The following is a 27,553-nucleotide window of genomic DNA, read 5'->3' on the forward strand; positions in this document are numbered from 1 at the left end:
GACTTTGCCAAGCACTTTAAGAGTGGAGACCATAATCATGCTAACACCTTATCCTATAGGGTGGAGTTACCACTTAAGACAAAGGGAAACCGGAAGGGGATAGTGGATAGAGCGGCAGGTCTCCCCATCAGTGCTTAGGACACCAAATAGTGTGACTAGATTTGTGTGCGATATACCGTTATGGTGTGCACTTTGGACTTTCATTCATTGGACTCCTGCTGTAAACTTCGAGCTAAAGCAACCCCTCACTACCTCCCCGAGAAGAATGTGACTGCACTGTACATGAAGTGCTGAAGAGGGTTGTACTTTGCCCAACATTCATATCCAGTAACACAAACAGCTGGACCATAAGAAACAAGTGACCCCAAACTCACGGATGAGATCCTGTGGCCTCAGTTTAACTCGCAGCCCACCAAACAGGGTCAGACACTGATCTTTGTAACAATCTATGGCCTGGAATTTCATTCGTATACAGATAAAAAACCGTATCTTACTACAGAGCAAAAGGTGGCTCCTGACAAAAAAAAGCAGCACACTGTTACACTTAATCCAAGTATATACCAAAGACATTGTGGAGAATACAGTTATTTAAATGTTTAGGGTAAAGGATATTTTATTAAAACTATTCCTTTCCCATTTGAGCTCGAGAGTTTCTAGGTGGGTTTAGACCACTAAATGGTTAGTGGTACTAGATACTTGTATTGCTGACTTAGTGTTGGGGAGGAAGAAACGGTTTGATTGAATGTTCTGAATGACTGCATGTCAATAAAAAGATACGCCAAAATATTGAAGTTAAAAAAGCATTGAGAGTACTCCGAAATCAATGACTCACTGAGAAAATAGGATTGGACTTATGCGGCAAAGTGGATTATTAGTTGAGCTAAACCCCTAGTAGCAATGATGTAGAGCAGACAGGCTTAAGATAATGTGTAAAGCATTTAGAAGTACCAAAACAGTTAGAAAATTGAAAAACGCAACACAATAAAAATACCACTTGAATTCATAAAATTAGAGAATATTTCAATGAAGAAAATGAAACCAAAATGACAAAAATCCAATAAGGGAAACCAGAGATTAATTTTATTTTCAGATGTTTAAATGAAAAGGGCACCAAAAAGCGCAAAGTGCCAACCATGGGCAGATAGTTCTGTAGATCAGGACATGGGCAAGGTTTAAAGCCGACAACGATGGAACACGGGTCGGATATAAAGACCAGGTCTGTCTCAGTTGGAAGTTTTAACTTACTCTGAAATGGAAGTAAAAAATCCTTACCAGGGCAAGGCAGCAGGCTATGGCCGAGATGGGTTCCACAAGGCCTGATAACCATCGGATGATGTCCCGGTGAAGGGACCGACTTATGGCGAGAAAGATTTGAGTAGGTAAAATTTCAATATTCGCACCAAAGGAAGGTCCCTCGCTGGTCAGATAGTTTTGGCGCCATCGGTCGGTAAAGATTTCTACTTTTGGACTATTTTTTTGGGAGCTCAGATTCATCCATCGGGCAATGGTTGAAAGCTGTACAAGGCCAAATACTTCCTCCAAGTCAGCCCACTGAGAAGGATTTCCTACTGAAGAACAATTCCAAACGGAAGCAACCTTAATCTTTGGCTCCGCTGCAATGCACCCTCATCAGATTTGCTTGGCAGGATTGTTCTAGTCTTCTACGGGCAAAAAGCCTTGAGAGAGTTGGTAAGTCCCAGTTTTAGGAATAGGTAGAAGTGCACGCTGTCACCAACCAAGGGTTCCAAGACCTCAGGAACAGCACTTGGGTCATGGCACACTCCACCAGAAGCCATTTGCAGAGTCCAGGGCAGGTCCAGTACAAACTGGTCAGCTGGACTCTTCCATGAATGTGGGCTTCTGTCAGCTTTTGTGTCCCTGTAGTTGAACAGAAGGTCAACCAACTGACCCATTGAAGTCAACCCCATAGACCTGGGTACAAGTGGAGCAGGTCCAAACCTTAAAGTACTCTTCACAGGTCACAAAAGCACGTTTAGTCCTATCTTCAACAAGTCCAGTAGTGTTCTGATGAGGGTTCCCAGGGGTGCCACATGTATGCCTGGCACCACTGTGTGTGTGTTTGCAGGTATGGGAATTGTGACTCCTGGCATCTCCCTAACCAATAGGGAAAATGTTCCCAGGGGTAACCCTACCCACTTTTGCAGCAGTTCCTGTGTGCTTTACTGCAAAACAATCTCTCTCTACCTAAAGCCAAGGCAGCAGAACCTTTCATCACTTGTGCAGAGCTCCTTTGCCCACCCTAGAGGTGTGGTCAGGGAAAATAGCAACCAGTCCTCTGTGGTCACAAACCTTGTTCTGGGGACAGCTCCTGTCTCACCGGGATTGGAGCTTGGCTGGCCAGGAAGACAAGACAGAGGTAGGCCCAAGTATGACCTACATCTCGGATTGACAGGTGGGCATCGTTTGAAGATTATTAACGTCCTGGGCACAGCACAGATGGTCATCTTGCCAGAGTAACAAAATACCTTCTGACACCCAAAAGCTTTGTCTCTGCTCTGGGAGCCAGTTCACACATCGAGCTTTTTAGCTCCGAGTAACAGTTGGAAGTTCATGAAAATGGGCTTCTAGAGGCTTTAGGCAGGTTAAAGGTGTCTTTTGTGAAACACTGATTACAAATCAGACTTTACCAATGAAATGGATTTGAAATAAATATTTTAATAGTCCTAAAATTAACTTTTTAGCTAGTTCCTAGGCGGAGATAACATGAAGGTATTCCAATGCTTTCCTATGGAACATCTAATCCTGCTACAAGACATGTTTTTCTTACATGTTCTACTTTTAAATATCATGCACCCTGTCTTGTGGGCATTTGAGTACTTAGGGCGTGACTTGTTAATATTTAAAACAAGGATTTAGGCCTGTCAAAATGGGTAATTGCAGTTTAAATCTACACAGCCAATTTACTACTGGCAGGCCTGCAGTCGTGTCTTGCGATGCCACTTTAGTGATGGCACAATATGTGCTGCAGTCCACTAGTGACATTTAACTTACAGGCCCCATAACTTAGAGGTACCATATACTAGAGACTTATAGGAAAGGGACATTTGCCAATTAAGGGTGTAGCTAATTTGACTTGATTTAGGCATCACAGCACATGCATTGGACCCAAAGAGCATGCAAAAAGATTCATCTTCCTACAAACTAGAGGTGGAAAACAGTTTGCCTACAGAAAACTGCTACTCATGCATTCATTACAGAAAATGCGTGGTGCAAACAAGTGAAATATGAGGGATGAGAATTTAGTAAATCCTGACACCTGCATGATTTGAGAAATGTAGTTAGGAAGGACCTTCATAAACGCAGGACATATGCTTCTAATCCATCACGGTGAAATAAGTGTAATTCACATCCCCAAAACAACTACTTAAACAGCTTACATTGATTATGATGTTAAATCACTGATCTAGTATCAAAAGCATGGTTTAATATGTTTTTAAAATGCAAAAAAACAAAATTACAAAGTTAGATGTCTGGAGCATCACAGAGATCAGAGCCAGTACACACAGTGGGCAGTTCCTTGATGCTAGATTCAGTTCATGGTGCTCTATATGGCTTTATGTTTTGTAAGTTGTCCTGCTGGTGTTTCAGTTGTGGGCTTTCGGATTACAGAATGATAGACAAACATGATGCATATTTCACTGAGAGTCTTTCCAAGCTTGACTAAGTATAAACAATAACCTAGTTTTCACGTTACTCTTCCTCAGATTTTTTTCTTTAGCGGTAATGTAATTCTAAAGCAGATGCTTGCTCCTTTGTTTACCTGTACGCAGCACTGGAATGGAAGGGAATCCAGCGAGATCCCAGATCTGACAGCTATTAAAGAACTGGCTCTGGGCCAGCCCAAGCACACCCTGCTGACTGTTGTGGTGCAAATTGCAGAGACTGAGACACATTTAACTTTGACTCTGACGCGGTGCTTTGCAGTCAGAGAAGGACCTGGGGAGAGGAACCCACTTTATTGGACACAGCTAGACTAGAAGCTAGCTAAAGCCTAATACCTTGATCACATTATTAAACAAGCATCAACAAAGAAAATAGGTCTCTTCTTTTGGACCTATTGGCTTTGCCAATGCAGTTTAACTATGCTGCACCACAGCTGCCCAAAAAACCAAAACTAAAAACAATTAGAAGGAAAAAGGTGCCACCACATTGCCAGTTGCTCCAGTCTGTAAATTTTTTTGTGTGAAAGCACAAATTAAAAATAAGCACCATGGGCAGGGGCAAGGGAGGACAGGAATAGCAGCACACAAGAGCAGTACAAAGGGCAGTACGCTGCAACGCCAGCGAGACCTAAAAATGTCGTTCTCTAAAAGCGAGCCATAAAATCAAAAGCATCTGAGAGGGACACATGAGAAAGGTATGCCATTGAATATGAAGCAAGAGAGAGAGAGACAATAAAGCCAACCACTGGTAAGCAATGTGGGGGCTGTAAGCCCACTGCCCGTTCATAAAAGATATTTAAAAAAAAAAAAAAAAAAAGAAGGACAGAATATTCTCTCTGGTGGAGGTACCCCAACTAAGTTACTCTTTAGGCAGGGGATATACAGAAGCTATAACTGTATAAAAACGCTTCAATGTCTTGAATGCTCATCACAGATTCTTCTTCACAAAATTCATCAATTGTGTTTTCCAATATTAAAATTCTTTTATTCTCTACATTTGAATTTTTAAATCAAAATTTCAAGGGTACATACTAGTCTATTGTCCTAACCTACCCACTATTTGAACCTTTCATATATCAATGCCAAGTCACATTTAAACACCCACTTCTCTTTTACAACGTTTACGGTTGGTAAAATATTCCGACTTTCATCATATAATATTCTTAAACCAGAGCCAAATAACTAATTCTAACCAATAATCCAGCGATTAACCATCAACATTTGGGTTCCGGAGAGACTGCTACCCACATAAAGCACTTTAACGCCTTGTCAGGGGGTATTAAGCACTATGTAAATGCAATTACAAGAATTACAATATACTGGTTGTCCCACTGCGATTATACTTACAACACATGTGCCAAGGTCCCATCCGCTCAAAAAAGCAACAAGGGCCTGTATTTGGAACACATTAGTGACAGTGGGCCAAAACCTGTAAAGAGTTGTAAAGACACTGTGCCATAAATCTAGTACAACACTTTACAACAGCCGCACTGGACACCTCTACCTCCTCCACCGTCTCAACAAGGAACTGCTCTCACATTTGAAAAGTAATATTCTTTATAAACCTGGGCATAAGTCGCGGAGTTTTGATACGCGGAACTCTGCAAAGTCACAAAAAAACTCTGCGAAGTTCCACGAGTGGGGGAGTGCAGTGCAAACTGCAGTGTGTGCTGGTATTCCTGCCGCTCTGGTAGAAATTCTACCCGAGCGGCAGCTCGCGCTCCCGAACTTACCGTTCGCAATCGCGAGCGGGGAAAAAAACTCTACTGCACATCGCGAAACTAAGTTTTCTGCACTTCGCGGAGTGCAGAAAACTCTGCGAACAGAGCGAAGTTCACCGTACAGGCCTAATTCTTAATATATAACATGTTTCCATACAGAAATATTCACATGGTTAAGTTCCACATTACACAATCATAAGACATGTCACTGCACATCACCCTCCCAATTACAAAACATTGTACATGTACTTACTGTAAGTTAGTAAAGAAGCAAAAATTATTAAATAATAATAAAACATACACCAAACACATCAATAATTGATGCAACATAATGCCCAGCGACTTCCCTGCTAATACATAACCAGTTAAATAATCATCAGGATGATATGGCTGCATAACAACACAGCCAGACTTAGTTGTGGCGAGACATCCATCCCTTAAAGGTTCTATACTATTAGATGTTCCCTCAATTGCATTACTCAGACGCTTCTCACATTCTCATAGTGATTTGTTCAAATTGCTCATTTAACAGTTATGCAAAATTTACTACCACCACACTTTGGATTCACATCCGTAGATATCTCACCTTGATGAACACCCCTACACTTAGCCAAACTGTTCATATGCCAGAATTTCTCAAAGCTTAACTTAGCAAAATTTGTGTACACTTCCACTACCTCTAAAGGTTCAGTAAACCTAGCCCCTCAAACAAACCATATTCCCTTCCTCCAAATCCACTTCCTCCAACCCATATCTTTAGACATAATTCTTGTACAAAGCCGGAGCATTCTCAATATGTGTCCTCACAGCTTCAGCAGACAAGTCCACTTGTCTCACATTTGACATCCAACTCAAATTATCTAAGAGTTCTACTCCGCATAATAAAAATGGGCTGTGTCTTCTTTCTGCAGGAGTAATGCAATAGGGCCAGACCATTCTCTTCACTTTTACTTCCCACCTTTTAATCTCCTTATTCGAGATTTGTACAGTACCTTTGATCAGCCTATTAAAAATTTCTACTTCAGTTTCTTTCTAGAAGATAAATTGAGGTGAGCTTATGTTCAATACTATTTCATTTTTTTTTTCTAATTATGATTTCCTCTACTCCAATTTGGGTACCACTATCTGTGATCAATTTCCTTGGTAATGCTTTTCTGACAAATTTCTTCTAGAAACAAAATTACATTAGATGTATCCGCACATTCAAATAACCCTACCTAAGGACATTTGGAAAATTAATTTATTTCCACAGGAACATAGACACAATTATCAGTCTGATACACCGGACTCCTGATATCCACCCCTATTGCCCCAAGCCATCTCTGGACATTGTTATTATGGTATGCAGATTTGTAGAGCACACTATCACCCGGGAGGGTATCCTGGCGCTGAGCAGGTGTGAGTCTAGCCACAACTAGCGCCTAGTGGGACTACTCAAAAAACCAGGTCTTTAGCTTCTTGAAGAATTGATGAGGAGGCTTTTATGTGTAACGGCAGGACATTCCACGCTTTATAGAAGAGATGTTGGAGGAGGCTTGACTGCCAGATTTAGTTTTCCATACGCATGGAATTTCTGCAAGTAGGAGTCCAGAAAGAGCGGAGGTGTCTGGAAGTTGTGTTAAAGCGGATGCAATTGTTGAGGTATGCTGGGCCAATGTTATCTACTGCCTTGAAAGTGTGGGTGAGACGTTTGAATTGTGCTCATTCGTGAATGGGAAGCCAGTGGACCTCCTTCAGGTGTGGTGCGATGAGAGTGTGGCGTGGGAGGTTGGGAGCTATTCTGAGCACAAGGTTCTAAATGGGCAACAGCCTTTTGGTGAGTTTTTTGTTGATCCAGGCATCGAGGGTGTTCCGTAATACAACCTGCTTGTTATCAATGCATGCAGGACAGTCTTCCGGGTGCCGATTAGGAGACATTTTAAAATCTTCCTCAGTATCTTCAGGGTATGGAAGCATGAGGCAGAGACAGCATTGACATGGTCAGTCATGTTGAGTTAGCTGTCAATGATGACCCTGAGGTTCTTGGAATGGGTGGTGAGGGGTTGGTGCTAGCTCTGTTTGCCACCAGGAGGTATCCCACTGTGATGTGCTCTTACCAAAGATCACAATTTCGGTCTTGTTGGTGTTCAGGTGGCAGTTCGGGCTGAACTGTTTGCACTGGGAGCAGGGTCAAGTCTCATTTGCATATGTCTAGGTCCAAACTGAGGTGGCATGGTGAGCAAAAGAAAACGATGGATTTGACCCAGATCTGTGTCCATCATCTTTTTGTGTTGCTATAGTCACCCCAAGTGGGAAGGGTATGTCCAGACCTGAGTCCTGTGCTCACTATGCCACTGGATTCAAGCTACTCTGGCTGAGGAGGGGGTGATACCCCGAAACCAGCCCCAGGATGCTGGTTTTCGGGTCCATGGTGGACCTGGCCTGGCAGTTCGGGCTGGACTGTTCCCATGGGAAGCAAGATCAAGCTGCATATGGCTGGGTCCAAACTGGGATAGTGAGCAAAAGAAACAAATAAATTAACCCAGCTCTGTGAGCACACTATCACCCGGGAGGGTATCCTGGCGCTGAGCAGGTGTGATTCTAGCCACAACTAGCGCCTAGTGGGACTACTCGAAAAACCAGGTCTTTAGCTTCTTGAAGAATTGATGAGGAGGCTTTTATGTGTAACGGCAGGACATTCCACGCTTTATAGAAGAGATGTTGGAGGAGGCTTGACTGCCAGATTTAGTTTTCCATACGCATGGAATTTCTGCAAGTAGGAGTCCAGAAAGAGCGGGGGTGTCTGGAAGTTGTGTTAAAGCGGATGCAATTGTTGAGGTATGCTGGGCCAATGTTATCTACTGCCTTGAAAGTGTGGGTGAGACGTTTGAATTGTGCTCATTCGTGAATGGGAAGCCAGTGGACCTCCTTCAGGTGTGGTGCGATGAGAGTGTGGCGTGGGAGGTTGGGAGCTATTCTGAGCACAAGGTTCTAAATGGGCAACAGCCTTTTGGTGAGTTTTTTGTTGATCCAGGCATCGAGGGTGTTCCGTAATACAACCTGCTTGTTATCAATGCATGCATGACAGTCTTCCGGGTGCCGATTAGGAGACATTTTAAAATCTTCCTCAGTATCTTCAGGGTATGGAAGCATGAGGCAGAGACAGCATTGACATGGTCAGTCATGTTGAGTTAGCTGTCAATGATGACCCTGAGGTTCTTGGAATGGGTGGTGAGGGGTTGGTGCTAGCTCTGTTTGCCACCAGGAGGTATCCCACTGTGATGTGCTCTTACCAAAGATCACAATTTCGGTCTTGTTGGTGTTCAGGTGGCAGTTCGGGCTGAACTGTTTGCACTGGGAGCAGGGTCAAGTCTCATTTGCATATGTCTGGGTCCAAACTGAGGTGGCATGGTGAGCAAAAGAAAACGATGGATTTGACCCAGATCTGTGTCCATCATCTTTTTGTGTTGCTATAGTCACCCCAAGTGAGAAGGGTATGTCCAGACCTGAGTCCTGTGCTCACTATGCCACTGGATTCAAGCTACTCTGGCTGAGGAGGGGGTGATACCCCGAAACCAGCCCCAGGATGCTGGTTTTCGGGTCCATGGTGGACCTGGCCTGGCAGTTCGGGCTGGACTGTTCCCATGGGAAGCAAGATCAAGCTGCATATGGCTGGGTCCAAACTGGGATAGTGAGCAAAAGAAACAAATAAATTAACCCAGCTCTGTGACTGGGGGGGGGGGGGGGAGGGGGGAGGGTGAATGTTTGACAATGTTCAGCATTCCGTCCATCATCTTTTTGTGGCGTTCGGCTTTAGACAGTTGGTCTTCTTCCAGTGGGCAACTTCAGTCATGCAGAACACTGAGTAGCAATAAGTGGTGGTTTCATGGTCACTTCGGTCTTATCCGCTCCTAAACAATGGAAACAGTCTTGGGCCACTCAGAAAAGCAGGAAACCGAGACGGAGGCAGACTTCTGGAGACAAAACCAGACCAATGTGGGTTTTTCACAGGGCTGTGCGTCCTCATCGCCAAAATTTGTAATACACTCAGCTATAAATCCGGTACAATGCTTTATTGCAGCCCCCAAGGACAACTCTAACTCCTTCACTGTCTCGACCAGAAACTTCTCTCACTTTTGAAAAGTAGCATTCTTAATATAGACACTTGTTTCCGTATATAACTTTTTACATAGTTATGTTCCAGGTTACACAATAAACTTAAAATCTTTGACCACAGAATTGGTCTTCAGAGGTGCTAGTTAGCTGGCAGGATAGCTACCTGGTTTGGCCGGCTGTAGAAGCCACCATTGAACACCAGCCATCTACCCTTGCCACCCTGCACTACTCATACAGCCCAGTCAAGAACCACACATCAGGGGTTAGACTAACATTCTACTGCTGATATCCGCATCACCGCACTAAAAAGCCTGTAATTATTAACACAACCCAGTGGCCCACTGTGGCGGCAGTGTATTCTTGGCACACAAAGGTGAGTCCTCAACTGGTGCAACAAGGAATATTGAAAACTTAACCCCTTCTGTGCCACGCCCTTTCCCCCTCCTGTGCCGGGCGTTTTATTAGTGGGTGGGGTTCATGACGAGATAGTCTCGTCATGGGCACAGCGCGACCGTGCTCCATGACGACACTATCTCGTCATGGGCACTGAAGAGGTTAATTTACTAGACAAGCTTAAATTTACAAATATCATGAGGAAATTAACTAACTAAATTTTGAATTTCTTATAATGGGCAGAATAAAAGGAACAATTATGTAATAATTTCAGGGCTGCGGTTTGCTGGTAGGCACAATGTGAAGATGAGCCCTTTATGTAAATAGGACACTGTGCAAATGGAGAGTACTGATGATGATTTTAATGGTCATTCAGGGGCTATAACTAACCGGCAAGAGTGAGGGGTCTTTACACCCCACTCTTGGGGTGTACAGACATATTTCAGTGTCAGAAGCTGGGTCCGATGAGTGCCAGGTAACAGATTATTTGTTATTGGATTATCATAACTAAGACATGTAAATATATTTATTTTTTAATCCAGCAGCAGGCTAGGTGCTAGTGTACGATCAGTGAAGCCCCAGCAGCTCAGAGGAGGGTAAGGCCTAGCTGGAAGAAGATAGAGGCCTGGCTACTATACAGCACTAACTCCCAATGCAGATATCTAGGCAATAGTATGAGATCAGTGGAGCCCTCACCAGCTATTAGGAAAGAGACAGGTCTGCTTTATAGCACCTACTCCCACTGCAGATATCTAGGTGCTTGTAAAAGATCAGTTGAGCACTAAACAGCTTTCAGAAGAATAGAGGCAGAGCAGCTGTAGATCGCCAACTCCCAATACTTCTAACCAGGCACTAGTGTGAGAGAAGTGGAGCTCCCAGGATACAGGCAGAGCTGCTCTATAGGCCTACCCCCAATGCAGATATCAAAGTGCTAGTGTGGAATAAGCAGAGCCCTCATCAGTTCCTATGAGAATAGAGGCTGAAGAGGCCAAGCTACTCTATAGTGCCTCCAACCATAGCAGAGATATAGAAGCTAGATTAGGCTCAATAAAGCCCTCCCCAGCTCCTAGAATACAGATTGAGCTGATATATAGTGCCTTCTCGAAGTGCATAGGTCTATAGGCATTAGTGTGAGATCATTAGAACCCTCACTATCTCCTACGAAGGTTGAGTCCAAGCTGCTCTATAGCTCCTTTTCCCAAAGCAGATCTCAATGCTAGTGGGAGAAAAGACGTATTCGGGAGCTGTGAGCAGCTGTGTTTCTGCTGCTTTAGTGGCTCGAACAGCTTGGTAGGCAGCGATAACACAACGAGCCTGCTTATTGGAAATGCTCTAATCAAATATATGAATTACATGATGGGTGAGACATGAAAACTCCACTTCCTACATCAGGGGAACCCCAATACACTCTAGTCTAGAGCAATGGTTCTTAACCTGGGGTCTGTGTACTCCTGGAAGTCCGCAAGACATATGAGCTGCAGGGGCCCATGGGCCCCCTCCAAAATCCCACCCTTCACACTCCAGGTAACAGCTTCTTGGATTTTAAGAGTAGTTGCATTCTATCTTTGAGGAGTCAGTGTTTGCCTTATAATTTGTTAAGCAAAGAGTATGGCGAAGAAGGGAGACAGGTTAATGCTGGGCATATGACATGTCGACTCAGAAGAATTTTGCTTTAACCCTAACACTTAGTATATCATAATCCGTTTGGAACACCACATTTCCTATAACGTGCAGCTTTTTTAAATGTATGTTTTGTAAGCGCTTAGAAAGAGGAAGGCGGGGCCGGCATCGGACACACCGAAAGTATGGCGGTCGTGCCGGCCCCTGACGACCACAGAGGCGGGCCTGTCGCCCTCGATCGCGATTGGTCGTGGGTCCTGAACATGACCTGGAAGTGATTATGATCACTTCCGGGTCACGCATTGGGACAACGCCAGGCCGGTTCGAACCGGCCTGGCTGGTAATAGGGCATTAAAAGCTGGGGAGCATAGGAGTCGTCCTCTTTGCTCCTCGCTCCCCCAGCCTGCTGGACCAGCCTCGCTAGGAGGCTGTAATTAGATTTCTTTCTGTCTTCCAGGTTTCCTCGTTCCAGATGTGCGCGGAGTGGAGCGGCTGTCGTTTTTCTTTTGCAGGCTGTGTGGCGAGGATTCTTTATTCAGCGGCGGGAGCATCGAGGTCAACGATCGTGCGATAGCTGTTTGCTGGGAAGTGCTGGCGTTGAGCAGCCGAGGCCCCGGGTGAGGACTGCGGTAGCAGGAGAAGTGTTTTCCGGTCTGCATTAGTCCAGCAGCAGGTCGGGATTTTGAGATACAGCGTGCCGGCTCGGAACAGCTGAGCGGCGCACTCTGGTGGCAGCGTGCGCGTTGTGTTAGCGGGGTGAGTGCTGATTGCGAGCGGGAATTGCTGCTGACACAGGATTGTATGAGGGGCTGTCCTTCCATTGTCAGGCAAGCTCTCCTGTTTCTGTGGGAATTTTTTCGAGTAGCGCCCTGTTTATGGTAACTGCAATCAGCCCAACATCCTGTGATTGTGGACGTATTCATTTAATCTCCCTGTGCCTAACAAAATTCTGCATGTGTAGTACAACTGGTGCTTCTATAAAGCGCTCCAATACCGTCAGGTCGAGCACACGCCGTTTAATAATTTTACACAAAGTGCGGGCATTCTTCTAAGCGGGGAGGGCCGGTTGTGATCGGCGGAACAGTGCGCTAGTTAGTGCTGGCGGGGGGCACTGCTAACACAGGATCAAGTGTACACAGCTTACAATTTTGGGAATTTTATCACTATACCTGGTGATTGAAGTGACTGTGGGCATTATTACTGCAAAAAACGCGCTGTGTAAAACTTGCCATACTTGCAGGATTTAAACGCTCAGGATTGCAATTTGGTGTAAATCGAGTATTAGCTGTAATTAGGCAAAGGTTTAGTGCCGCTCTCTTAGATTTGTTGGTAGCTTTAGGCATTTATTACAGGTAACAGAGAGGGAGTCACGCCTTTTGGTGCTGACGGTGGGCAGGGGGGCGGGGGGGTTCACTTGATCGGTTCTTCTATATGCTTTTAGATTGCAAGCATCAAGAGATCAACAACGTGGACAAGATCAGGACGAGATCACGAGGAAGCCCATATTGGTTGGAATAACCACGGCAGCACAACAGGAGATACATAAGGGGACACTGACGGGCCTGAATTCCAGTTCTTCTGAGAGCCACGCAGGCTAGAGAATACTCGCCTGACAACTGGATTAGCTGGTGTGGCTCTGGTTGCATGGTTGCTTACGGCCGGTCGTGTACCTCCAGCATAGTACGGTAAGGGCCTGGACAGTGGACCAGGCCTGCAAGTACAGTGGGGTGTGTTCATTTAGGCTACTGCCCAATTGACCCTGCTTAAGTGAGTGGCACTGTGTATGCTGTTTTAGTAGGCAGCACGTTCAGAATAACCCCTGCAGTTTGGTAAAAGCAATGGCCAGTGAGGTAAAGCGTGGTGAGAAGCGTTCTCGCATGGAGTACATGATGGAGACAATGATGCGCAAGATGGTTACTATGGATAGGAGATGGAAGAAGGTCGATAAATTAGGGCAGAGCCTTGCTGATCTCAGGGAGAGGGTGGAAGGACAAGGTGATGTTGTGGATAGGCCTCTGCGACCCATAGTGCCCCCCAAGCCTAGGGGAGAATTAGCCCCCCCTTCCCAAGCGGGCTAGGCCCAAGAAAGGGGTCACAAAAGAAAAGAATATACAAAAAAAACCTGTGCCAGTCCCCCAGCCCATGGGTGGGGGGAAGTGCCCGGTCCATCAGGAGTGGTTCCTCTGGGAGGTGTTCCTATGGGTGCCCCGGCCCCGGTTGTCCCTGCGGGGGTGGTCCCAGCAGGAAGCGGCGCACAGGATCCAGTGACTCCGGCAGGGGGGGACCCAAGGGATGCCCCCGCGGGCACTAACCCGGTTCCACAAGACTTAGTGTCACAGTTAGCCGCAGTCCTTCCATGGCTGGGGAAGGCTGGGATGTTGTCAGCATCAGTGTGGGCGAAGGACATTGGGGGTGACCCACTGGCTGAAGCAGTTTGATGCTGCTGCTGGGGGTAAGGCAGGTGAAAGGCTGGGTGCACCTTCCCCTCTCATTCCATCCCCACTCGAAACTAACAAAGAAGTGCCAGTGAACAGCCTTGCGAAGGAGAAGCTGATGGAGCCAGCTGGGTCAGTTACAGGAGGTAAGCAGGTAACATTGCCTCTGTTAGGTATAGGTGAATCCCACACCGGGAGGGAACACTTGGCAAGACATGTCACACAAGAGGTGAAAGAAAAGATATGGTCAGGAAGTTATATTAGTGTGTTCTCATTGCTCCTTGATGAAATTGAAAGGGAGGAAGCAAAGAGAAAAAAGGACTGGATGCTCCCTAGAGAATGGGCAAGTGAGCTGTTGAAATTCAGGATTGAGGAGAACTTGAATAACTGGATTAGAGGTTTCTCAGTATTCATGGCAGTGACGGCTGAACGTTTTCCTAATATACAGGCAGAGATGGCATGTTACCAGAGCCGGATCACTATGGCTCATGACAAGTATGGGGCCATTGGTTGGAAGGAGTATGATAAGGATTTTTGGAAAGGAAAGGCATCTGACTCATCCCTCTCCTGGGACTGTGTTGACACAATCGCGTGGTTGGATCGGTTTGGGGTGGGATCACAGTCCAATAACAGGGGCCAGTCATTCCAATCCTTTCAGCCACCTCCAACCACAGGCCCTGCCACTAGTTCAGGTAGCGGGGAGGACGGAAAGGGACATGTTGGGACTTTAATAGGCGCACATGTACTAGGCCTCCAGGCACGTGCAAGTTCAAACACGCCTGCTCTATCTGTGCCAACCCATCGCACCCAGAGTCTAAATGTCTCAAAAAATCAAAAGATAAGGGAAGGAGGAAACATGAGTGAGGGGAGGGCACAACACATGGCACACTCACCCATTAACGTAATGGCTAGGACTCCTTGGCTGAACAAATACCCTTATCATTCCACTGCGAGGACATTGCTAGAAGGTTTCATGTATGGCTTTAGGATTCCTGCACCTGACTACGTTGGAGCACCTGAATGCAAAAATCAACTTTCTGTTAGGACCAATCCAGGCGTGGCGGCAACAAAGATTGAAAAAGAACTTGGGCAGAATAGTTGGGCCATTTGATTGCATCCCGGTAAAGAATTTTGTCTGCTCCCCTTTGGAGGTGGTCCCCAAAAAAGAGGGTGGAGAGTTCAGGTTGATACATAATCTATCAGCACCTAAGGGCAACTCATTGACGGACGCCATCAGTGATGAGATTTGTAGTGTAAAATAGGCTTCCTTTCACCAGGCGGTGGAGATGCTCAGGGGCCTGGGCCCTGGTGCATTGCTGGCAAAATCTGATATTGAGTCTGCCTTTCGCTTGTTGCCAGTGCACCCATCGGATTTTCACCTTCTGGGTTTTAAGTTCCAGGGTAAATTCTACATGGATATGTGTATGCCCATGGGTTGTTCGGTCTCCTGCGCTTACTTTGAGAAATTCAGTTCATTTTTAGAATGGGTTTTTAGACAGGCGACAGGGCATCAGTTTGTCATGCACTACCTGGACGACTTTCTTATCTTGGGGTCAGCGGGCTCCCGGGAGTGTGCATGGGCACTGCAAGAATTTTGCACGCTCATGCGAGCTTTTGGGGTTTCCCTGGCGCCGGGAAAGACAGTAGGACCTACGACAACAATTGAATTCTTAGGCATTGAGTTAGATTCAGTCCAAGGGTGTTTCCGGTTACTAGCAGACAAGATTATCAAATCCAGGACAGCATGACAGCATTACAGCAATGCCTGGAAAAAGATAAGGTCACCTTGCATCAGTTACAGCAGACAGTAGGGCAGTTGAACTTTAATCTGAGAGTCATACCGATGGCACGACCATTTTCCCGCTCCATCTCCTAGGCCATGACCGGTCTCAAAGAAAAACACCACCACACCAGGCTGTCGGCTGAGATTAGGCAGGACATGCGGATTTGGATGGCATTCCTGCAGGACTTCAACGGCAGGGTAGTTTGGCCCGGTCCACCCACTAATTCTGCAGAGTTAGGTTTATTGACTGACGCTGCGGGTAGTGTGGGATTTGGTGCCATACTCGGTAATGAGTGGGTGGCTCAGCGCTGGCCGGCATGGTGGGTGCAGAATGGGGTGACGGGTAACATCGGTTTCTTAGACCTGTTCCCCATCTGGGTGGCATTAACATTTTGGCCTGAAAGATTGCGTAATCAATCGGTGGTGTTCTGGTCAGATAACAGGACTGTAATCGAATGCATCAACCAACAAGAAGCACGGTGTAAAATGATTCTCCGTCTGTTGAAAGAGATAGTGTTGCTATGTAGGAGACTGAACATGCAGTTTAAAGCTAAACATGTGCCAGAGGTGTTGAATTATGCTGCTGACGCACTCTCTCGCTTCAAGATGCAGGTTTTCAGGGCACACCTCCCCTCTGCAGAAGCGACTCCCACATCCTTCCCAGAAGTACTTTGGCAGATTGGTGCCCCCAACTACCGAACCTCGTGGCAGCTAGCCTAGCTTCCAGGACCAGGAAAGCATATGAAGGGGTATTTTGGGCATATTGTACATTCTTGGGAAGGGATTGGGCAGAGAAGTGGCATGACACGGGGCACTCCGGCTTTTCTTAGGTGCTTTAAACGAAGAGGGGCGCTCAGCGGCAGCAGCCAGGCAGCATGTGGCAGCGATCTCTTTCTTTGCGCAAACTAGAGACAGGGGAGACCCCACCAACAGTTTCACAGTTAGGAAAGCCTTGAAAGGGTGGCAGCGCCTCCAGGGGTCAGCACCGGACAGGAGACGTCTATAGGGGTGGAGTTGCAAACATCTTTACTGGGGGCTCTTGACCTTATTTGCAGCGCCACAGAGGAAGCTCTGCTGTTCAGAGCTGCCTTTTCATTAGCTTTTTATGGTGCTTTTAGGATAGGGGAATTGGTGGCCCAGAATAAACAGGATGTGCAAGGGGTCTGCAGTTAAAGCATGCGAAGGTACAAGGCGACGCCTTATTGCTATCCATTAGGAAGTCCAAGACTGACCAAGAGGCCCATGGTGAGGGGGTAGTACTGCATTGGGCACATGGTAACCCTTGCTGCCCCGTAACACAGTTAGAGGCATTCCTACAGCATAGACCTAATACTAGTGGGGGGGGGACATTGTTAATCCATGCGGATGGTACCCCGCTCACAAGGTTTCAGTTTAAGAGAGTCATGAATATGGCAGTAAAGAAGGCAGGTTTGGATCCTAGTTGCTTTGGAACTCATTTTTTCAGAATAGGGGCTGCCACTGAGACGACAGCGAGGGGTTTTCACAGCAGCAACGTTAAAAGGATTGGTAGGTGGTCCTCCAATTGTTATAAGCGCTATGTGCGGCTGCACATGTGAGCAGGACATTTGCCCGGTGCTGATGCATGTTCCTTCTCTGCTTACATTTACAGTTTCTCAAACCTGTCATGCAGGGGGGAAACTGGCGGCAGCACATCAGCAGCTACAATCAAAGCAAGGAGGTGCACATCCACAGAAACCAGGACCACATGCCGTTTGGATTATTGGCCATTCATATGTGAGACGTTTGAATGCATTTTTCTTTTCAGGTCATTACAAGTCCAGAGCTGAGCAAGCTGGTTTTAGGGTGTCATTTTATGGGAAAGGGGGTCTCCGCTTTAATCAGTTCAGGGGTTTTGTAGTGCACCTGTTGAGCAAGGGTGGGGCTCTCCCCGGTATCATCATCTTACACCTGGGAGGGAATGGTCTGGTAAATCTGGGTAGAAGAGGGCTAGTGGAAGCCATAATCACGGAAGTAGGTTGGTTAGCTAAGGCAATAAGATAGAGAGGTTGTTTAGGTCTCCTCATTTACAGACGATCACCCACAGGTGTATCAGGGGGAAGCCGTGCTTTTTAAAAGACTGTGTCCACTTGTCTCAAGTAGGTAAAGAAATCCTTTTAAAGAATCTGCTGGCCTGGTTGGGTGGCTTCAGAAACCGGTTATGAACCTCTAGTTGGCGGGGGGGGGGGGGGGGGCAGATAGTCGGTCAACTATACTGGCCTGTGGCGGTAAGGTCATGATTGGTGAGCAGTAAATTTAAGGTCCTTAGAGGGCGGTGCAATTCTTGAATGGGGTCGCCCAAGGGGGAGGGGGGGGGGGGGGGGACAAATGCTCACTTCTAGAACTCCAGGAGCAGTTACAGCCGGTTGGCTGGATGGGTACGGGGGAGTGGGGAGTTACACTTTACCTAGGCTGGTTGGCCACCCCGCACGTGCACAATGGCGCAAGTAAAGGGCGCAGAACTGCAAGGGCCCTTTATGGAGATAATATACAGAGCGTATGGGGTAACCGGGGAGGGGGGGTACCCTCACGGTGAACGGGCCCTCTGCGCATGCGCACTCCGGTGGGAGGGCGGCATAATTTGATAAGGATCTGACACCAGTTATTGACCTTGCCGTAGGCTCAAATAGGGATACGCAGAAACGTAACTGCGGTTATGATTATTGATGATGATGATGATATGTTTTAGATTCGGACAGGAATAACTTGTATTAGATTTAAGTTAAGGTTAGCCATCTGACATCTGTACTTATCAATGTCATTCATTGTTTTCTGCATATTTTGTAAATATTAATTTGGTTTAATTTTTTATGTTAATAAATACAGCCGGGGGTTATTAACGACCCCCTCATCCAAAAAACTCTTATCATATTATCTGGGTCTTGACAAGGGAGGAGGGGGTATAGGTAGTACCAGGCCATATGTCAGAAGTGTGGTTCGAAGCACTAAACATAGCTGCTTCTTTTTAAAAGCAAATCCCCTTCCAGACCATTCAAGTTCCATGCTCATCAGATTTAAAAAACGCTATTCTGGCCTGACCCTTATCACAGCAAGTCGTTTTTGAGAATCAAAATTAAAGGAACATATTGATACATTATTTGTGGAGCATTATCTTCAATCCTATTATTCCACGTGGATTTCAGTGTCAGACAGTCCCACATCCTTCTCTTTTTTTCATTTGGAAAATATGCCTGGTAGATTAGGGACCTTCCATTTCAGGGGTTTGCAAGAGTTCTCATTGCATAAAAGGGGGTAATTTATGTTCTTTACTTCTTTATATGAACTTAATTGCTTGGTTTACTTGCGAGAAAGTATGACTCGAAGCGGTACACATTTGGCAATAGAATGTCACTCATAAGTACACTGAAACCATAGAAATGTCACACATAAGTAATATGAAAACGTGGCAGTTATGCTCATACCAAACCCTTTGCATTAATATGTAGCCACAACATAGCCTTGCCCATAAAGTCACATGGACTACCAGGCATGGACAGGCATCAGCATCATAGTTACAAAAGTAATCAACTGTCTACCAGTACCACTGCATTCCCAGTTGGCGTCTGGTGAAAACAGAACTGTCCCAAGACAAGGAGAGATGGGGACAGAAGTGCGGGTGCATACTGCTTTCATGCATGCACTCATTCGTCAGTTTCTGCAAACTGCTTTGGAGAATAACGGACGACATTGTCATAGGTAACGGAAGGCCAGTGGTTCCGGTACCACGTCGAACACATAAAGTACAGGTACCAAACACTAATACACATATTTAAAAAAAATTATTTAAAAAGCACCCCTGACCCCCTCAAATCTCCGCATGCGCACCTACGGCGTACAAATTAGTATCCTCTGTAAAAATGTGGACTCAACGACCAGGATATAAGGAATCTCCACAAATTCGGACAGGGCTCCACGCTTCCTGCTTGACTCTAATACGCGTGCGTCAATCTATCGGCAACCAATCAGGGCCGTAGAAAGATAGTACTGCCTCTAACATGGCCGCCCCCGGCAGACGGAAATTCTCGTGGTCTAAGGATCAGTAAACATATCACTAGTGAATAAAGATAATATAAGAATACATATCAGATGTTCTAGTTCAGCGTGTTAACTGCGCCTAAGTAGATGACAACGCCGTGGAAAACAGTTCTAAGGCACATGATTTTATCAGAAAAAAACGCTAGTTAGATTCAGCCTGACCTAAACATGGCCACAGCACGCTTTTAGCGGCGGAGGCGCGGCCTGGGTTGTCCAATTAGAGGAGTTTTACGCAAAAAAACTACTCCAGCTGTGTGTTCTTGTCTTCACGTTCTTGTCACCATCAGAGTTAGATTGTTGGTGGTAGTGCGAAGGTCTGCGTTCGGCCATGGCAGCGATAATCCGAAGAATCATTCAAAGCAGCAAGGCGCCTGCAGCGATCGGACCCTACAGGTACTGACTTTAGGAAGAGTACCTCGTTTTGGGCCGGAACCCACACACACTTTCCATCCATAAATAGATCACTGCAGCTACGGACGGTGTCCTAGATTACTTTTTTTGAGCCAGATATAAGAAAAGGCAAGCAGCTTGCGCAGATCTCCCAGTGAAAACCTTTCCACAGTGTGATACTTTATCAGATTTGGATATTTTTTGAGTAATTGAATAAAGCGATTTAGCAGAAAGATGACTCAATAGAAACATTAACTGCATACGCTGAACATTGCCCCCTTTTGACAAGGACAGTTCCAGTCAACTGCCGTGCAGTGTAGTTTATATCTTCTGGAAGAAGAAGAAGTCCTCATAATTAGAGCATTTAAAAGACTAGCTAAGGGCAGTGCAATCAACTATTGGCAGGATCACTGGAATTATTTTTTATTTATTTGAGTTTTATATAGTGCTGGCTAGAACCGAAGGTATCAGAGCGCTTTACATGAGGATCCACTTTGTTACAAAATTACATCAGTTACAAGTTACATTTGTTACTAGAAAAACATTTAAAGAGCATAGAAGACGAGAAATAGAGCGTAGAAGAGTAATGGGGTAGGGTAATGGGGTAGGAGGGAGATACGGCGGAGAGACAAAGGAAAGTCTGCTCGAAGTACGGCTGGGTAGGTGTCGCCGAGGGGGAAGTCCACAGCCCATCTCCTCTATAGTTATCAAGGTACCTCCACCGGGCATCGTCCAGATAACTAGGTCTCAGATGTATGTTCTCTCTTTGCCGTCTTTACTCAGGAGGCCGTAGCAAGCGTGTCCTGAGCAAGTCTACTGCGGGGCCGGGGGGAAGAGAGAAGGAGAGGGAAAGATCAGTTCACGTGCTGGAGGGGTCTTACCGGGCCGTAACACGGCCACCAGGTTATCATCATAACTATAATGGGTTTGGTTTCTCCTCTCAGTGGTAATATCTTGTGTGTCCTTGATCTTGATGGTTCAAAGCTCAGGGGGGGCAACCGGGGTAGGTTCAGATCCCTGCTTGTTCCTCTCTGCTGGTTACGGTCTAAGACTTTTTGGACCCCACTGGACGTCACACTGCACTATGTTGTGAGAGCTGGGGGGAGGGGGCGCAGATTAATGTCTGTTGTCCTATGACTGGCACTTGGAGTTTTGGAATGTTCTGCTAATAATGTCCAGATGCCCCCGCCCGCCCGCCCCCCCCCTCCTCAAGCTCCGGCGCCCACTCGATTCACACTGCCCCCTCCGCAGCAGAGGAGGAGTAAATTATGCAGTAGGGGAGACTAAATTAAGCAGGCATAAATCCACACATTTTGTGATAGTATTGCGTTATTATTTTGTCATTTGTAGATATGGTAACACTGTCTGGTCAAATGTTTCCCTTTATTAGCAGTAGTTTAATATCCATATACAGCAATTAACAGTTGAAAGATGACCAGTTAACCTTTTTGAAGAGCCTTTCTAATGTGTGGGAACATGTGTCGCATCTGTTTTAGTAACGTTTGATCTGTCTGAGCTAGAAACATTTTTTTTATTTAAACTCTTCATATTATGCAGCAAATGATGGATTATGTGGCAAGTGCAACCAAATCCATAATTCTGCAGGAAACGCAGAATTCCTTCCTGGAAGCAGAGTCTGGTGTCTTCGGGATTCTTTGTGAGTGAGAGGATGAGCTGGGTGTCGTCTGCGTAGGATACAATGTTGAGCCCATGCTGTCTGACGATGGTGGCGAGGGGGGGCCATGTAGATGTTGAAGAGCGTGGGGCTGAGCAATGATCCTTGGGGTACTCCACAGTTGATATCGGGGGGGTTCGGAGAGGAAGGTAGGGAGTCTGATCCTCTGGGTTCTGCCGGAGAGAAAGGATTGGATCCAGTCGAGGGAGGCTCCATTTATCCCCGCGTCATTGAAGTCTGGCTGCGAGCGTGCGATGTGAGACGGTGTTGAATGCTGCGGAGAGGTCTAGGAGGATGAGGGCCGCAGTGTGTCCTTGGTCGAGTAGCATGCGGATGTCGTCAGTAGCGGCGTGTAGGGCGGTCTCGGTGCTATGGTTGCTGCGGAATCCAGACTGGGAGGCGTCTAGGATGGAGTTCTCTTCGATGAAGGCTGTCAGCTGGGTGTTTACGAGTCTCTCGGTGACTTTGGCCGCGAAGGGGAGGAGAGAGATGGGCTGGTTGTTTTTCAGGTCCGTTGAGTCGGCCATTGGTTTCTTGAGGAGGGGTTTAACCTCCGCCCGCTTCCAGTCATCTGGGAAGGTGCCAGATCTAAAGGAGGCGTTGATGGTCCATCCTAGTTCGGGTGCGATGGCGGCCCTGTGGAATATGTGCCGTGGGCAGGGGTCTGTAGGGGCTCCTGAGTGGGTTTTATTCATGGTCGCGGTGATGTGTTAGACAGTGGCAGGGTCCCAGGTCATGATGCTTGGCTTATCGGCAGCGGTGGGGAGGGGGGTGGTGGTGTCCGGCGTATGTTCATTGAAGTTGTCATAGATGACCTAGAGCTTCAGATAGAAGTAGGAGCTGAGCTTGTCGCAGAATTCCTGGGAAGGTGTGACGTCTGTGGCTTCGCTGGGGGGTTTTGTGAACTGCTGTATGATGCTGAACAGTCCTTTGGCGTTCGTCGCCTTGGTCTGGACTTTGTCTCTTATGAAGGTCCGTTTAGTTTCTCTTATGCGCTGGTGGTATTCCTTCAAGGTGCTCCTGCGGTTGTTCCGTCCTTCCGTGGTTTTCTGGTTTAGCTAGGTTTTCTCAAGGCATCTGCAGGAGTGTCTAGCTTCTTGTAGTTCTGTGGTGAACCAGGCCGCCTTCGGAGGGCGTTGTTTGGCGGGGTTGGGGAGGGGTGCAAGCTTGTCGGCACTACAGGAGATCCAGCAGTGAAATTCTGTGGCTGCGGAGTTTGTGTCGGTCGTGGCGCTGGGGTGGGTTTTGGAGAAGGGTGGTGTTGAGGTGTTCCTCTGTGACCTTGCTCCAGTTCCGTTGTGGAGAGCGTGGGGCGGGCGCGGTGGTGGTGTTGAAGGTGAAATGGACGGAGTGGTGGTCCGTCCAGAGGGGGTGGGTGGTGTGGCTGAAGCGGATGTTTGTCCCTCACACGAAGATGGGGTCGAGGGTGTGTCCAACTCTGTGGGTGGGCGTGTTGACCAGTTGCTTCAGTCCGAGGTTGTCGAGGAGAGTGGTGGTGTCGGGGTCATTGCAGTTGTCGAGGTGGAAGTTCAGGTCCCCGAGTAGAAGGTAGTCCGTGGAGGTGATGGTGTGGGGTGCGGCGAGCTCAGCGATGGTAGTAGTGGGCTGGGTGCAAGGTCATGGCGGTCTGTAGATGAGGGTGCCGCGTAGCGTGGTCCTGGGACTGGTCTGGATCTGGAAGTGGAGGTGCAAGGTGTTGGGAGTGAGGGTCACTCGTGCTGGTTGTGGAGAGTCGGAGGGGGGTCTTGTGTATGATGGCAAGTTCTCCTGGGCGGTGGGGGCGGTCCTTTCTCTTGATCTTGTAGCCATCGGGGATGGCCGAGGCGATGTCTGAGCCAGAGGAGGCATTGGTCCAGGTTTCCGTGAAGAAGGCGACGTCGGGCAAGAGGGTGTCGATCAGGTCCCAAATTTCTACGGCGGTCTGTTGCAGGGAGCGCACGTTGAGGAGAATGCATGTCAGGGTTTCGGTGGTGTGTGCATCAGGCAGGCCTTCGACGGTAGGGGGAGTTATGTCGATGGTGAAGGATCTGCGGCAGGGTCTGCACGAGAACTGTCCATGGGTGGTGTTCGGCTAGGATCTTGCGCAGTTGGTGAGTCTTCCAGGATTGATTGCGTGGAGGGTGGTTGAGTCGTAGCGATGGAGCCTCGGAGAACCAGGGTTCCTGGTGTGGGTCGCAGACGGGCTTGGATTAGGCGCGCCAGCGGCTCGCCCGCTGCGCGCAACCGTGCAGTGGTCGCCATTAAGTAGGGGAGGGGGGCGGGACCAGGTAGGGAGGCAGGGGCGGGACCAGGTAGGGAGGCGGGGTGGGAGGGGCAGCAGCGGCGGTAATAACGGCCTTGGCAAGCGAGTGAAAGTTAAAAATAGAACCTGGGCAGTCCGGCGGATTTCCAAGCAATACAATCCCAAGTAAACACAAAGTGACACAAATGAAAACACAAAAGCTGCAAACACAAAGCTGTAAGCACAATGTGAACACAAATGAAAACACAAAAGAGACACAATGAACCGGTCACCAGGAGGCTGGGTGGGCTACTAGCGCGAACCCTGACTGCGGGGGACTTGAGGCTGCGGCGGTGAGGTGAAGCTGCAGGAGAGAGTGCTGGCCTGGACCCTAAGCATTAAAAAATATATATTTCTCCTTGCAGCTGAAGTCAGTTTCCTCTCCTGGCAGTTGCAGTCTTCACCTAACATCTCCAAAGATCAAGTGAAGATTGTCAAGGAATTCTGTCCTCCTCTAATTATTCATTTAAGGATGCTTGTCTCCACTAAAATTATTAATATTTGTGAAGAACTAAAGGATCAGACAAGAAACGCTGCTAATCCCACGAAGGAACTTGTGATTTTAGTCCTGCCCCCCCCCCCCTCCTCCACCTTTCCATTATCTTAGCCTTCCCTCTGATTAGACTAAGTAGTCTAAATTCAACTATCTGGCCTCAAGTCCGGTTCTTTGAACGATCCCTTCGATATAACCTTCTTTATAGGCTTATAGTTAGATGTTGGTCAAGTGTAACATCAACTCAAACAAGCATTTACAATGCAATGGTCTCGGCATTGTTAAAGTTAGAGCTATTGGCATTGCTCATGACATTATTTTTGTTTATGCTTTTGTCTTTAAAACATTTAAAAAAACAGCATTGTTATTTACAATGTCAATAGCTTAATCACTCAAATGCGAGACCTATTGCATTTGCACCCACACAGAGCCACCCACCCACAGAGCTACCCACCCACACACACACAGAGCCACCCACCCACAGAGCCACCCACACAGCCAGCCAGTGCACTCTAGGGCAGTGCTTAATTTGTATAAAAAAAAAAAGTGCCAGGGCTCTTGACAGAAGGCCATTGCAACTTGCACCACACATTGTCCCTGACATGCTGCTAAAGATCATAACAACACAACTACTAACCATCACACTCCTACAAATGAGACAATTCGGACTATTTCAGGCTCCCAAAGCTATAAGAATGGCTTAGGTGGCAGGTGATAGTAATTTTTAATGTATATTGCATTAATAAATGACTGTTGTTGTGTTCATGTCTAAATAAGCCAGTCAGTGCAACCTTGTGCCGAACACCAGAAACCACTGGCTCAAATTAGGCACTGCTCTAGGGAGAATTAGAACATTCGGATATTCCACATTCTTAAGACCTAAAGATTTAAATGGGTATCACCCACATACTGGAGCACTGAGATTTTCTTTAATGAACAAGCATCCCACAAAATTGAATACATGGGGACAGATTTACAAGCCCCTTGCGCAACTTTTGCGTCACTTTTCCCATATTAAAAGTGACGCAAAAGAGGCGCAAGGGTCTTGTCTGCCCCAAGTTTTTTTGTTGCACTCAAACACTGAGGTGTCCAAATCTTGTAACTACAGGTGCTAATGTTACCAAGCGCACTGGTGCTTTTTATATCCAAAAGGGTGAAGGGCTTAGTCACCAAACTGAGATCCAATCTCGCAGGCCTGCATTTAAATGTAGGTCTCTGCAGCAAGCGTATTAGCTCACTGAGCTACCATACCAGGTTTCAGAAGCCTCGCAGCCGGTGTGTCATTTATCCCAAAGATCGCGTCTGCAATAATTGGCAGGTGGTTCCTCGCTTAGAAGGTCACACGTCGTGAATTGTTTTCTGCGCGCGAGGAATGTTCACATCCAAGGCGTTTTTTTGCCTTTTGGAGGCAAGAGAGCTGCGAAGCCACCGCTGTGAGAAAGTACCAGGGGGCGTTCGCATTTCACGGCAATTACCCCTCACCTCTCCCAAGGGCACCGCAGTCCCGACCGCAGACCGGGAGGGGGCTGCTTGGCAGTCCCCCTGCTCCTCTGACGGCGTTTTTCATCGCTCTCTGAAGTGCGAGTGCTGTATAAATGCGAGGCTGGGACGAGGGTGACTCACTCCTGAGAGAGCGCCGAGGCGGCGGTGGGTGTGTGGAGAACGCGGACCTGCTGCGGCGCTCGTTTTGTGCTGGTTTTATGCGAGTGCGGGGGAGGCTGGGGTGGGGTGCGGGGTATGAAGCACTCCAAGGCCCCAAAGTGACGAGGCGTACAGAGAGCTGCGACTGACTCTGGCCCGAAAGCAGCTTGGCAGTTGGGACGGATCCGGGCCCGGAGGACCGTCCGATGAAGACCCCACCAAGATGCACGGAGGTAGAGATGGCGTGCGGGGACTAGGGGAGAAGCAGCAGGTGGACCAGAGAGGCACCCCGGGCCGCCCCCCACCTCCTTGGAGCCCACGGGCGAGTCTGGTCCACTGCAGGCCTCATACGTGGGACCCCTGGCCGCGTGGTGGGAGCGGCTGGCCGGCTCGCATACGCCGGGACTGCAACGGCTAGAGAAGCAGCCGACCCTAACAGGACTGAAGGTCGAGATCGCTCAGAACCCAGGAGGCGCCCCGGTTGAGGCACGTCAGGACACGCAGAGGGGAATACAGCCGGCAGAGCAGCAGAACACAGAGGAAGAAGCAGAAGGAGGTATCTGAAGGCCGGTCCTGGTGGGAAGGAAGCCCTGGGCTTTTCAGAGCCGGGAGTGTCTTGCTCATGCTGCCTGCACGCGCCAGTAGGCTCTCTGATTGGTTGACAAGGCCCACCAATGACAGTGCTTATTTGGTAGTTGCCAACCAATCAGAGAGCCGACTGGCGCGTGTAGGCACGTGAGCAAGACATGCCGTAGACTCGCTGTCTTATGGGCGTGTGGAAAAAAAAGAGAGAGAATCGAAAAAACACGCCCACGAATCCGAAAGAGACGGGGCTTGTTTGGAGAGACAAAGCTCTTCTCCAATGGCTGACCAGCATTTAAGAGGCCAGCCAATGGAGAAGAGGAGAGAAGAGGGGCGGGTTGAAGCCCCACTTCTCAAAGTCATTAAATCTCACGAGCGAGACTGCGCAAGCGCAGCCTTCGCTAGCCGAGACCTAAAAAGGATTAGTAAACCCCTCATTGAAATAAGCATTGGCAAAGCCACTGCTTCTGGCATTGGTTACCAGCCTTTTGGCTTTGTTAATGCTTGTTTTTTCTGTCATGTTTTTTGCAAAACATTATTGTGGAAAAGCAGCCCGCCCCTCATCAATTTAAAAAAAAAAAAAAAAAAAATGGGTAAAAGAACACTTTTTTTTGGGTCTCAAAAAGCACATGCTGCCTTAGTAGTCCCGGGCACTAAAGGGAACTACTTACTGTGTCGATGTGCTTCTTGTGAGAATGCTATGACGCA

General features: G+C 47.5%; 2 protein-coding genes across 2 annotated transcripts in view; one reads left to right on the forward strand and one right to left on the reverse strand.

Moving 5' to 3' along the window:
• POP1 (POP1 ribonuclease P/MRP subunit) overlaps positions 1 to 19,712 on the reverse strand; it is a 354,117-nt gene extending 334,405 nt beyond the window's left edge. Inside the window, exon 1 of the mRNA XM_085605196.1 lies at positions 19,574 to 19,712. The gene's annotated coding sequence lies outside the window, so the exon portion shown is untranslated. The remainder of the gene's footprint in view (positions 1 to 19,573) is intronic.
• A 298-nt stretch (positions 19,713 to 20,010) lies between these two features.
• RIDA (reactive intermediate imine deaminase A) overlaps positions 20,011 to 27,553 on the forward strand; it is a 104,018-nt gene continuing 96,475 nt past the window's right edge. Inside the window, exon 1 of the mRNA XM_085605197.1 lies at positions 20,011 to 20,176. Coding sequence (XP_085461323.1) covers positions 20,112 to 20,176 — 65 coding nt within the window. The 5' untranslated portion in view covers positions 20,011 to 20,111. The remainder of the gene's footprint in view (positions 20,177 to 27,553) is intronic.

This window comes from Triturus cristatus, chromosome 5_1, assembly GCF_964204655.1.
Source record: "Triturus cristatus chromosome 5_1, aTriCri1.1, whole genome shotgun sequence".
NCBI classification, from domain to species: domain Eukaryota; kingdom Metazoa; phylum Chordata; class Amphibia; order Caudata; family Salamandridae; genus Triturus; species Triturus cristatus.